Raw genomic sequence first — 13,885 nt, forward strand, 5'->3', positions numbered from 1 at the left:
GCGGGCGAGCGGCGGCCCCCAGGAGCCGCGGGCCCCGGAGCCCCAGCAGCGCGGAGCAGCTCATGGTGGTGGCGGGCGGGAGCGCGGGCACCGCCCCGGCTGGGCCGCCGAGCACAGGGCTGGGGAGGAGCTGCGGCCTGCGGAGGCGATTGGGAAAAGGGGCGGGAGAAAGTTTACAAACCCGGCGTACGCGAGGACAAGTCCCGGGACTCGTGCCGGCGCTGCTCGGTATATCGCCTGTAGCGCATATCGCCACTCAGCTGGAGGGCTGGGATGGGCGCTGCTCGGAGCGGGTCCGAACGGGGCCTCTGTGGCTCGGGTTGTGCCCGGCCCACGCTGGACACCGGGAGGGTGCGGGGCTGTGGCATCCCCCAAGATGCGGGCTCGGTGAGGGCACCGAAACGCAGGGCCGTGTGTCGGGGCAAAAACCTCAACAGTGGAAACGCCGTCCAGGCTCGGGATAACGTCARAAGCGTGTCAAATAGCTCGGTCAGGAGGTTATTATGAAACTCTTGTGTTTATTAGAAAAYAAGGCTTTCTGTGTGGGAGTGCCTGTCTCAGTTCCGACAGGAAGGGCTTCTCAGCTCTTGGACTGAAATTTTTAGTCTGTGGGCGTGAGGTAAATGTCACCGGCCCAGGAAATTCCCTCGTACATAAGGAGGAACTTACGTTTTCCTCGTCCTGAAGGCTGAGCTGGAGGGCTATCTCCGGACACCTCCACGGAGGGCTGATCGTGTAGAGGCGCTCCAGAGCGGCTCCTCCGGCTCTGACATGAATGAGGGCTGTGCCTGAACCAGAGTTTGTTCTTCTCTGACACAGGAACAGCCTGGCGTTCCTTAACACGTACACTTTTATTGCAAGCGGGTTTGAATTATCTCTTGCAAATCATACAATAATAAAATTGGGAATCTTTGCAGGRATGATGAAAAACACGACGTTTGGGGCAACACTGACAATGCTAAGTGTGTGGTTATGATGAGAGGGGGTTTTACTGATGTAAAAAGTAGTCATGTTGAAAATAAATAAGTAYTTCAGAAAATTGTTGATAAGAAATCCATTTAGATTATTTTCAAATTATAATTAGAAATAATGCAGTTGAGAGAAGAAGRAAAATAATCGTGCTGTGATCTTAGAATTGGTTCTTTATTTAGCAAGGTACAATGTTCCCCTATTGCAGAAAAGTGCTATTAAGTACCGTTTTCTAATGTTCAATTAAACAGGCAGAACCAAGAAGGTCAAAAAGAAAAGTTGGTTCCCTATACACAGAAGACCTAACTTTTGATTATTAATTTATGGAAGTATTCATTAGTAYGTTGAAAATTTCCTGGTTTTGAGTCCCTCTAAACGAGTAATCATCCAAATAATCACAGTGGGGGGAAAATCCCACCATGTTATGTATGCATACTTGACTCCAGATGGCTTTGTCCTAATTATATATTTATTGCTCGTTTAACTTCGAAGCAAGAACCAGTAAGAGCACTGTTTCGGTACAAAATGCATTAATCTCAGTATAGACATAAAGACAGATGCTTTCTGCAGATAAATTTTRAAGTGCCTTCTATGTGTGTTTGGGATGGAATACATTGCAGTCAGATTCCAACATACTGCAGTGTGGCAGGAATTATGGCTAATCCTTAGCAAGTCATGCAATGCTCTCAAATCCCGTGCTGAAATTCAAAAGCAATTTGCCTTGGCTGAGACACCCTTGCCAAAATGCTGCAGTCCTCCCTTCTGCGCTTAAACACATCCAAAATAAATGCCAATCGCTGATAAACACAATCATTGATAACCCATGAATGCAAGTATAACTTCCACTGGTATGGGTTGGGCCAAGTTTTCATCCTACACACCCGAACCTCTGGGCGTGAGAAGAGCTGGCCGCTGCCACCGAGCGACCCACAGACCGGTAGGTGGCCGTGTTTCACCGCTCTCCGCACCCTCCTCGCCTGCAAAACAATCCCTGGCGCCAAGAAGTGCCACCTGCTCCTATCGGCATCTCCTGTGCTCTACTGAGAACACAGCCAAATGCGTGCAYTTCCTTCTCCCCGGATGAACCGGGCGTTTTATCGATATTAAGAAATAAACATTCACGTGCACATGTGTACATTGGTACAAAAGTCTTGGAATCTAGAAGGTTCTTTATTCTTTTAACTGCTTTCAGGTATTTTCGTGGCATGGATTTTTGACAGCCACTGCTCATGGTTCTGTGAAGGACTGGATCTTGCTTTGTCAGGTATTATTTTAAGGCCCTTATGGAACATTAAATACAATTTTAGCGAATTTTCATATGGATGTTGATGTGTGTGTGAGAGAATTAATATCCAACCTGTATTAAATGCTAAGACACACATACTAGTTGAATCTCCCAAAAACATGGGGAAAGGATTTAGGATTGTTTCCAATGTTTGCAGTAAAGTGATAAAAGGACCAAAGCCTATATTCTATTGGTTCCCACAGCAAATTGATTTCTTACTCAATTTATACTTGTCCGTAAATAAGTAGACTATTTAATAAGCTTGTTGAGGGTCAAACAAAATAATCCATTTTTCTGAGAGAGTAGTTTATTCACTATTCTATCCCCTCCATTTCACAAATTATTTTCTTAAAACAGACTGAGTTTTCATTATCATCATCATTCCATCCTGAGCAGTAATGATTAGCTGAGAGCCCATTATTTCATACATGAATTTCATTTTTTAATGAAAACAGAGACAAATTATATAGCGGTTCTTTTCCATGTAGGCTTGGGAAGCAATGCTCTGTGATAGTGAGGTCTTAATTTTGACATTTTGGACTTTGTATGATCTAACAGATTTTAGGAACRGTTTGTTGCTCTTTGAGAACATCAGATGACACTGTGTGGTTGTCAGTGAAGCCCCAAAGAAACTACAGTCAGTAACAAGCTTATGTGAAATTCATACATAGGAGGTGCTAGTGAAAGACTTGACTGTATTTGTGACCAATGTAGGGAATATGGGTCAACAGTAAAAGCTGTCATAAYTCACTCACGTTATAGGAACCCATTGCTTAACGTAAAATATTTAAGAATGAGACAGAAATCCTCTCACAATTTGGGAGAATAAAGCAGAGAAAGAAAAAGGCTACATATTTTTAAGAAAATTTTAAAATATTATTTCTTTCTGCTCATGGTTTACATGTAGATAACTCTTAACTTCACTTTCCTTCAGCAACCCTACTTATATTTATGTTTAATAGGCTAGTGCTATTAATGTTTCTAACTTAAGCCTGTGCTTCTCTACCTGTAAACAGATTTGAGCACTAGCATGGAGCACAGATAATGTGTAAARAAACTGTGGAATTCATTCTTCTACTTCCATCATCCTGAATAAATGGCATTTAAACCTAATTCTGGAAGTCAGGGAGGACAACACAGTACATTATTCCAAAAGCCCTTTAGATTATATTTCTAGGATTTTTCTGACAGTCAGGCTTCCTCTGAGTGCTTAAAAAAAGTACAAGCAAAGTATTTCACAGGSCAGAGGTTTATTGTGAAATACACTKCATTTTTGCTGTATTTCCTTTAATGTTATTGTCAATAAGTTACTATCCAAACCAATAGCATCAACCTATATGTTCGATTATTGAAGCAGGCTCTGTTTAGTTTATTGAAGCTCTGTCCTCTCAACTAATTACAAAATACTCAGCAAATATTTGAATTTACTACTTATCTCATTCACACAAATTAGTGCATCTCTTTGTTTAACAAATAAGTTCACTGTTCTTGCCCTCAGGGTAAAGTATACACTGCAATCTCTCTTCTGCAGACAGTCTGAATACCAACCTTTTCTCAGTGAATCAACAGTTGAAAATGGTATCTGTAGATCAGTAAAACAGAATTTACTATGTTGCATCAAATACCCCTATACAAGGCACAAACAACTCAAAGCTCAATAATGATGTTCAACTGAACATAGTTTGGAGCTTTGTAGTATTTTAGTAAATTTTTAGAAATTTGAGGTATAATGTCCTATATTCCCAGACTCAGACAAACCTCAGCTATGACAACAAAATGAGTTACCATCTGAATCATATTGACTTCGTTCCTTTATATCACATTCCCTTTTTTTACACATAAGTTCATTTATTATCTTAAGATTTGTATGAAGTTTAAATAAAAGCTTTAATATATTAAATTAAGTACACTGAACTAACCAAACAGAAACAATAGATAGGATTTTTCAAAACTGAGATAACAGCTCATTCAAACCATCAAATATCTGCCTTCTGTATATGAGAKGTCTTCAGAAATACTATGATGATGGAGTGCCTTGATTTTTGGCCCTTTAATAGTTAATTTTTTTTAATTGTTTGTAATAGTAGTTTAAGTCAAAATAAGAACTATGTATTAAAGCAATAACCCTTGGTTATTCTTTGTAGAAAACAAAGGGTCTTTTAGGTTGTTAGAAGTGCTGACATGAACAGTCATGAATCGATGTAACTTCCATATTTTGTTTTATGAAAATATATTATCCTGTAATTATTAAAGTACCCACTCTAAAGAGAGTAAAAAAAATACTCTCTGTATTCACAGTGTGGAGACAGCAAAATAGCCCATAATTTCTTTCCAAAATGAAGGGTTCTGGCTGACATGAAATACATACATTYCTTACTGTTCCCCACTCAGTTTTCAAAGAAACAGCTATTACCAGCCAGTATTTGAACTGAAGCATAGGTGAACACAGTGTCTGTACTGGTGCCACAAGTATAAGGAAACTAAAGGCTCCCCATTGCAGAGCAATTGATTTTTGTTGACTCGTTTCCCTTGAGGAAGGGCAAGGAAGAAGTGTGCTGCACACAGTGGACTATCCAGCTGGAAAAAATGTTGTGATTTACCTTTTGCCCACATTTTYAATATTGAAAGAGAAAGATAAGTTACAAAACCTCTTTTTTTTTTTCATTTTCACTTTCGTGCAGTTGGCTTTTTGGAACACCATTGACATAGCTTCACTACTAGACAATTTGTTTGTTGTCTGTATTTCTCATCCTAATTATCATTCCCTCATTGATCGACTTAGCAAAGGGGATTTTGGCCACTAATCTATATTTTTAGTATTACAAGGAGAGTGATACATATTGATGATGGATAGCAAAGCATAGTAGAGATTTTTTTTCAGCATTTACTATTTAGGATTTTTCTAGATTTATTTTTAAATAGGAAAACTAACTTCTGGAGCATCTAAAAAAATGTAAGTTCAAGTCAAGTCCACTGAGCACTTTCAGTCAAACAGTAATAAAACCCCATTGGAAATCTTAAAACTTGTCACTAAAGCATTTCTAAACTGTTGTAGACTGTTTTTTCAGGTTAGATTCTTAAGGCATGTAGAAATGAGCTTAAAAAAAAAAAACCCCATTGTTTTTCCAAGACATCCATGAGTCTGTTCTGATATTCAGGAACTAATTTATGACACAAACATATTTCTTCTGATTTGTTTTTCTGAGGAAAGGTTTTCTATGAATAATGAGAGAGTGTTGGACAGTGTTCCAGTAGCTGATAAAAATGCTAATCAATACTGAGTTGAAGAAAGCTCTTTTAAACAAATAATGATTCACCTTTACTCTCTCCTGAAAAGTAAATTGCAAGAAAAAAGTACACTGAGTTTGAGAACTCTTCCTTCCACCTGTGATACACGAATTGTCCTTATTTGTTAACAAACCAGCAGACTTACTGGAAAGAAAACACTGGCCAGGAAATGAACATGGTTRAATTATTTTGGACACGTCTCTGGGTACAATTAGGTCTCTAGMACACTTGTTTGGTAAATGGGTCAGCTTTTTTTGCAGCCAGGACCCACCAGCACAAAATGGTATGAAAGGGAGGAAAAATACCRCATAGTCATTCCAGTAAGCATATGTGTTGCTTTCAACTTCATGAAAAGCAGCAATAGGGTATTTCTAAGTAATGAAAGGTGAAATCAGAGGAGAAAAGAAAAAAAAGAAGGAAATATATGAAATGATTAATTATTCAAGGCTAAATAATGACCATGTAGTCAGTAAAGCAAACAAAAATTTCCTGATGTTTAAATATTTACACCTTCTACTAAGGGTRCTATAACCACAGTTATAACCACAAACACAGCTAAGTAACACTTAAAATGCAGTGCACAAATACTTGGTAATCATTAAGGCAATGTTGAAAATTGACTTCTTCATGAATGTAAATATATACAGCGATAATTTTGTGTAAATAAGCACCTGACTGAAAATTCAGGTTTCCTATTCCTAATCCATTTTTAGGAATAAATAGCCTTTTGTTTTTCCCACCAATTACCATTTATCTTGAACATTGAAGCTTTATTTATGCATTTTTATTATGTCATTACAGCCATTCTCACAGTTTAATAATAAAATCTTGGGGTCTTTAAACTCCAGAGTTTGCTGTTGTCATCCTCTGTGACTCCTGAAATTCTTGCCTAGGAGCACAAGATAAAATTTTGTTTTCTGCTACCCAAATCTTCTGATAGAGTTTCAAGCCTACGACTTCTAGAGAAAAAGGGAAAGATGTGTTCTTGATTCTGTCAGAGGATGAGGGATACCTGAAGTGTTTGATGTGGTTCACCTACTGATCATGAGCAGTAGGTGCCCATCTGTACTCTGCAGTGTACATCTGTGTTAAAGCTGGGCTGGTCACTTTGCAAAGTTCATACCAGCAACCTGCTCACGCTATCTTGTCATATCTAAGGGAATCCTGCTGGWGCACAGCCTCTGGAATGGTATCTCYGGGACCCTGTGGRCCCTTGTGTCTGGAACTGCAAAGAACAAGCAAAGCAAGCCCAGTGTATGAGCAGCAGTGGCAGAAACGTTCAGTGGTAGTTTYCTCAGGCCATGTTAACAGCACAAGTGAAGCAACAATAAAAACACAACAGCAGATAGACTTTTACCCATTTCTATTTGCTTTATTTTCACTTTTAAGGAAACAGAAGTAACCATGTTAAAGATAAAACAATACCCTATTTGTATCAGTAAGGTCAAYAGGAGCACATTCTGCACCTCACATTCTGCACCTGATTCTTCAAGTAATTAAGACCAGATTTGGAAAGACAAGCCTTTAGCATYGGTCATCCTTTGGAAAAGACTTTTGGCAGCCTGGCAGCTAACTCACTGCTCATCAGTAGAGTTACTGGGAAGCTAACTCTCCAATGAACAGTGCATCAGCCCCACATAAAAAGGTCACATCAATTTGCCCTTTAGCATCACAAATGCTTGCATTTCCTTCTGGCAATAGGTGGGTGGATCTCTGAACATGATGGGAACCTTCTGTTCAACCCAATTTGACCAATTTGAAGGAAAAAGACTCCCCATGTTTTAGGGCATTATTATATCTAATTTTCTAATCATCTGGTTCCTACAGAATGCTTTTGTCCATGTTTTAAGTACCTATTAAGCCAAGTTGGAACACTGATCCTGCTATACAGAGATGAAGTMATTTGCCTGAAATCACAAAGCTGACCCCAGTAAAAGCAGATCTAGCAATGAATACCAGTCTCACAATTTTTCTCATCATTTGGTCAAACATGTAATGGAGTCAAAAGCCTCATTCAATGTTGTCTTATTATACATCATAYTGTACAGATACAAAATCAATCTTTCTCTGGTGAAGCTGTAGTTTAGAGACCAGATCTAGGTCATGAGTGGAAAGGTATTAATGATATTAATACAAACAGCATGCAAAAGGACATAGTGAAATAATTTGCCTGAAAAAAGCCCATAGCAGAAGAATGGGCTTGTCAGCACTCTTGTAGCAGTATTGAATAAGGCAGGGACCAACAGCATTAGTTCCCCAGCAAGGAAGCWTTGACTGAAGTCGTTGGAATGGACTCACTATGTTGAAGGATAGGGAACATTCRTACTTTCATTGWCCAYGAGAATTACCACAGAAYACTTTTCCAAGTATGCCATTTTTCATTGACTGCATACCTTTCTCTGCCTCACTTTTGTCATCCACAGAATAGGGGAAAAGTTGTCGAGTCTCTCTGCAAAACACATAGGGATCTGTGCAAAGGAAGGCCTGTGTAGTGACAAAATATCATTTAATGTTAGGCTGTTGATAGTTGGTACACATAGTTCAAGTAGCTACTGTGGCTTTTCTCTGTGCTATTGGAGGGAAGCTTCTGCGAGTCCCCATCACAAAGTGATGTGTGAGTTTTGTTATGCTTGTGACTAAATGTAGCATCTCCATGCCTTGTCTCACTTTTCCGCCTTCCCTGAGACCTGGCTGGAGCAGAAATCAAGCAACTAAGTGAGAAACATTCTGAAAATGGGAGGAGTACCTGTGCAAATTCTGAGAATCCACCYCAACTCGCTACCCCACCTCTTCCCATCACCTCCCAGTGCCCGCCCCCAGGTTCATCCTGCTGCCTTAAACTGCTGCCCCCCCGTGCTGGGTTGAACATTCTCGGCTGCTGACTGCACAGCAGCCAGTGGGACAGGCATGATGGGGCTGAGCTTGTGCAGCTGGGCTCCCCTGGGCTCTCTCCTCTCCCTGCTCTTTTCTACCAGCCTGGCGGTAAGTGAAGACACAAGTGTTTAGGAAATGTGTTAGCACAGAAAGTGATGTTGGAGAAAATCCCCTAAAAATGGTCTTCTCTCTTCTCTTCAGTACCTCGCCACCAGAGACAACTGTTGCATATTGGATGATAGATTTGTAAGTACCTGAACCATTTTATTTTATCTTAAGAATGTAACTAAAGCTTTCCTATGCTGATTATTAACTACCATTATCACTTGTACCTCTTCATTGTTTCCAGTACTTACTAAGTGTGCTTTGCTTAAACCTGTTTATTGATAGCAGTGTGTGCTTGGTAAAAGTGTATGGGAGGCTGCACTGCGGATGAAAGCACACATCCAGCAGATGCTACAAGTAATAGCATGCACTGTTTTCTTGCTGTGTGTGCACATAGTGTGAAAATTAACTGTCTCTGAAAATTCAGATACAGCAAAGTCAGCTGCAAATGCCTGCTCTGCTTTATCCTTAAAAGTTTTTTTCAGCAGTGTGTAAAAGTTCCTCTGCCCAAATATTCTGCTCTGCTTTCTTTGCCCCTGAAACATAACCGGCTATTTCTCTTTACTCCTTAGGGGAGCTTCTGCCCAACAACTTGTGGCATTGCAGATTTCCTTAATAAATACCATTCCACTGTGGATAATGACCTGCTGGAAATGGAGAGAATCTTGCAGCGAATTTCTAACTCCACAGCAACAGCAGAAAATCTGATTCAACATATCCAAGGCCTCTATCCTTCAGACAAGCAGACATTACCAAGTGAGAATATAAAAATAAGTACACAAATGAAAAATATTATTTATGTCAGTTTCTTTTTTTAATCTGCCTAACTGCAACTATTTTTTACCTTTCTCTTTTACAGATTCAATTGATGATTTTACTCAAAAGTCCAGGAAAATAATTGAAGAAATTATGAGATATGAAAACACTATATTGTCTCATGAAACTACTATACAGTAGGTATCTTCCACTTATTTTATTAGTGACAGTACACATGGTTTGCTTTCTGTTCTTTTATCAAGTTACAAAAAAGCTCTCTCAGAAAGGCTTTTGTGCTCCTGTGGGCAGTTCTGCCCACACTGCCATTAGTAGCTGCCTAGCAAGACACAGAAGGATCATGAGGATCTGATTGTGAATTCTCTGCTTACCTGGTTAAACGATTAATTGTGCAAGAAATGAAAGATAAGAATGTCATGAAGCTTGGCAATACTTTTATTTATGTTTCTCCTGCTGTGCCAGCTATCCCTAAAATTTTTTCGTGACCTTCGGAGGTCATGAGTTTTTGCTGTGAAGCASAGTATGTGAAATGTTTGTGCAATCATTCACTCTGGCCAATTTTGCTGCATATATCCATGAAAATTAGCTCCATTATGTAGTTATAATCCATAAGTAACTATAAATCCAGGGGTAGTCTTTTATAAGTTGACATTGAAGGTAAAATTGAAAGCATAAATAATGTCTCTAAATCCTAAGGATATATTTTTTTTTATCTGAATGTAGAACATTACATCAAAGATTATTTAGGCATTCTGACACTTACAGCAGTTTATTTATTGCACTTACATTTTAGAAATACATCCATAATGGAAGAGGAATAGTTTATAATTTCCTTCAGGAGAGCAAAATAAAACTTTCCATACAGTTATATTCATACATTAAATGCTGATTAGAGTTTTGCTGATTAGAGTCAAGTTTTGTATATGGTTAAGTTTTGCATGAGGTAAAGCATGTGCTTTCCTATTTTGCCTGTCCTTAACTCTAAATATCAGAGCTAATAGAAGCACCCCCTTTTGCAGAGGTGCCTGTRGCAGCAAGTTAGAGACATGAGGCGTGTGCAGGGAAATAAATGTGTATTACATATTCACAAACAGCAGGTAAAACACCCCATTTTTATGTCTCTCTTTCCAGACAGYTGACAGATACACATATAATGAACGGCAACAGGATCACAGAACTGAAAGAGAAGATTGCCCAGCTTGAGCGACTCTGTCAGGAGCCATGCAAAGACACGGCTGAAATTCAGGAGACAACTGGAAGAGGTGTGCAAAATTTTGCTTCTTGTGTGGCAGAGAGTTAATTCAGACACAAGTGCTGCTTGCTGGCATCACAGCAATGATTTCCTTGTAATCTTATGACTTCCACAAAGATATATAAAATTGCAGATTGTAAAACAAGTTAGATGCTCTGCAGACAAGGCGTTCAGGTGAAACACAGTTCTTGCTTGGCCTTTTTGGCCAAAATACGGTTATCACAAAATGTATGCAAAACATGGGTGACATGAGTTGAGTTTCCATGGACCTGGGACAAACAGAAAATAACTCATTATCACAGTTCTACTRAGCCTTGTGGAAAAAAGTTTAATTATTCCATTTAGTCCAAGATTGTCTTTCTTTGTTGCTGTAGAATTCAATGCAACGACTGTGTTTACACTGCTTRAACTTTACATGAGACGAAATTGGTCTTTATCTTACACAAGTCCAGTGACCTTCAGTAGGATTTTTTTTGGCAATGACACTGAAGTATGTGGACTAAATAGCTAACTTTGCACCAATAGTATTTAGAATATTTGCATTTCTTGCACTAAGAAAGTTACAATAGAAAATAAATGTGAGGATAGAATTGTAGCTAGATTGACAACGATCCTTTGAATATCTTTACTTCAGATTGTCAAGACATTGCAAATAAAGGTGCAAGGAAAAGTGGTCTTTACTTTATCAAGCCTCAAAGAGCCAAGCAGTCATTCCTGGTCTACTGTGAGATTGACTCATATGGTAACGGCTGGACAGTACTGCAGAGGGTATGACATTTGTGTATTATTATTAGAAGCAAACTTATTGCATCAGCACTGTTTTTATTTACCTACATATGATACATGTATTTTTGACTGAGGTTTTTATTTTTGTTTATCCTGTTCTTGGGGTTTTTTTTCCCAGAGACTGGACGGGAGTGAAGACTTCTCTAAAAATTGGGTTCAGTACAAGGAAGGATTTGGACATCTGTCTCCAGATGACACCACTGAGTTCTGGCTGGGCAATGAAAGGATTCATTTAATAACTACACAGTCCACTCTGCCATACACCTTACGAATAGAGCTGGAGGACTGGAGTGGCAAGAAAGGGTATTTGCTCATGATGCTTCTGAAAATAACAGCTTTAAACCCACTGCTCCCACTGCTGCATCAGTTTGTACTGAAATAAGTTTGCTCCTTAAAAATTACTAACTCTTAGATCAGCTAACATATTCATGGAGCTGCTTTGGCTCCTGAACTTACAGCTGTGACAGCAGTCACTGTGTGTGACTTGTTGCCAGGCACATGTACCTGTCAGAAGGCCACGTGCTGTCAGCACTGGCATAAAGAATCTGTTTCTTCTCTGCAAGTTTCTGTGTCTTATGTATCTTAGGGACTACATGATCTTATAGGTCCCCTTCTAACTGAACTATTCTGTTCCATTCTTTCTTAAAAATTTTATTTCTAATATGAACCTGAGAGATTACACATATATATGTGTGTGTGTTTATACTGTAGATATTTCACACATCACTGAAGAGTAGTAGTCAGAAGACGAGCACAAAARTTGATTCGATGTGTGTCACTGAATWGTGGCCCACAGTCACATGAAAACAATTACTTTTAAAATAAAAGGCAATAAATGCCTTTTCTGCAGTTTGAACACAGATGCATTTTTCATTTGTGTGTGTGCTGGGATGCAGCACGCTCATGTTCACATTGCCCTTTGTTCACAGCACTGCTGACTATGCTGTATTCAGAGTGGGAAGTGAAGAAGACAAGTATCGAATGACCTAYGCCTACTTTATTGGTGGTGAAGCCGGGGATGCTTTTGATGGATACAATTTTGGAGATGACCCAAGTGATAAATCCTATACCTACCACAATGGCATGCGGTTCAGTACCTATGATAATGACAATGACAACTATGAGGGCAACTGTGCTGAGCAGGATGGCTCTGGATGGTGGATGAACAGATGCCATGCTGGCCACCTCAATGGCAAATATTATACAGGTAAAGCGTCTTCTAAATGCATGTGATTCAGGACACCATGTTTCAGTGACAAAGGAAAATTGAGTCATGTTCATTGAGTACATTTTGCCTTCTGGCTTTTCCAAAGTTGGCATAGCCCATTCTTTGCAATAATTGTTAACACCAGTAGTAGGAATTTACAACTGCTCTGCATTCTAAAGTGGGAGAATCAATCCTGAGAGAAGCAAAGTAGAGGAAGAAAGCCAAGGAGCAGGGTATGTTAGCATATCCAGGGATGYCCTGGAGGTGTCAGTACCAGAAAAATGTTTGGGCACAGTAACTACTGTGAGAAAGCAACCCACTGTTCTGCTCCTACTGGTGTTTTTTAGGTGGTGTGTRCACATCAGAAGATGCTGGTCCAGCTGGATTTGACAATGGCATTATCTGGGCAACCTGGCGTGACCGGTGGTACTCCATGAAGAAAACTTCAATGAAAATCATCCCRTTCAACAGACTGTCAGTAGATGGACAGCAGCACAACTTGGGCAGTGTCAAACAGGTTCGACCACAGGGCCAAGGAGATATTTAAAATGACAGAACAAAACAAAGTAATCATGTCAAACACTGAGCATGAACAGCTGAAGTTAAGCCCACTGCCTCTTAGAGCAGTTGGCTTTGTTTACCATTTTCTCACAAAATGATTTTAGTACACCTTCTGCATTACTGTTTGTTTTCAYGGATAGGTAAATGGATAATCTCATGATCAGAAATAATCCCTTGCCTTTTTGTGTTCTAATTGCTGAATTTTTCATTTCCAACTAGTATAACTATGCATGAACACTATCAACATGTCACCGTAGCCTTATGTACTTCTTTCATTAGAAGAACATTAAAATACTCTTTTCTTTCTGTTTCAGGTTGGAGATGCGTAAAGGACAATTTAATAAAGACTGGTCTGAACAGCAAAAGCAAATCTTTTCTGTCTTAGACGCTGAACTTACCAAACATTACGCAGTTCAGTTTTAACTATAAAACAACTTGGACTGTAAGAAGCCCAAACCTCTTCCTTGAGTGGTGCTTACCTCTGTAGATGGTTATTTTTTTCTTTACACATTCTCAATAAACTTTTGATTATTACAAAAAAAGTCTGAGTTTGTTATCTGTGCTCTACAGCTGGCGAAACAAGACAAAGAAAACTTCTGATGGYTGGAAGGTTTTGCTCTGATCAAACCTGTTTGATTCAGTCATTCCTGAATTGCACACCAGTCGTTCCTCCTCTTTCTTTAGAGGCGTGTGTTGGAGCTTTCTCAATARATGTGATTTGTTTTCATAGGTTTTCAAGTTTTCTAGTAGAGTTGTTTGATGACRTAGGTCAAAGTACATAGCA

General features: G+C 39.3%; 1 protein-coding gene across 1 annotated transcript; it reads left to right on the forward strand.

Annotated features, from left to right (window-relative positions):
* Window positions 1-8,400: 8,400 nt before the first annotated feature.
* FGG (fibrinogen gamma chain) lies at window positions 8,401-13,643 on the forward strand. Its single transcript, XM_057375963.1, has 10 exons — window positions 8,401-8,524; window positions 8,618-8,662; window positions 9,094-9,277; window positions 9,381-9,474; window positions 10,427-10,557; window positions 11,182-11,315; window positions 11,452-11,636; window positions 12,263-12,540; window positions 12,888-13,057; window positions 13,416-13,643. Exons 1-10 carry the CDS (start codon window positions 8,450-8,452, stop codon window positions 13,428-13,430), a joined length of 1,311 nt encoding a protein of 436 aa, XP_057231946.1. The 5' UTR covers window positions 8,401-8,449; the 3' UTR covers window positions 13,431-13,643.
* Window positions 13,644-13,885: the final 242 nt, after the last annotated feature.

This window comes from Malurus melanocephalus, unplaced genomic scaffold (assembly GCF_030028575.1).
Source record: "Malurus melanocephalus ecotype Western Australia unplaced genomic scaffold, MMel_1.1 scaffold_9, whole genome shotgun sequence".
NCBI lineage: Eukaryota > Metazoa > Chordata > Aves > Passeriformes > Maluridae > Malurus > Malurus melanocephalus.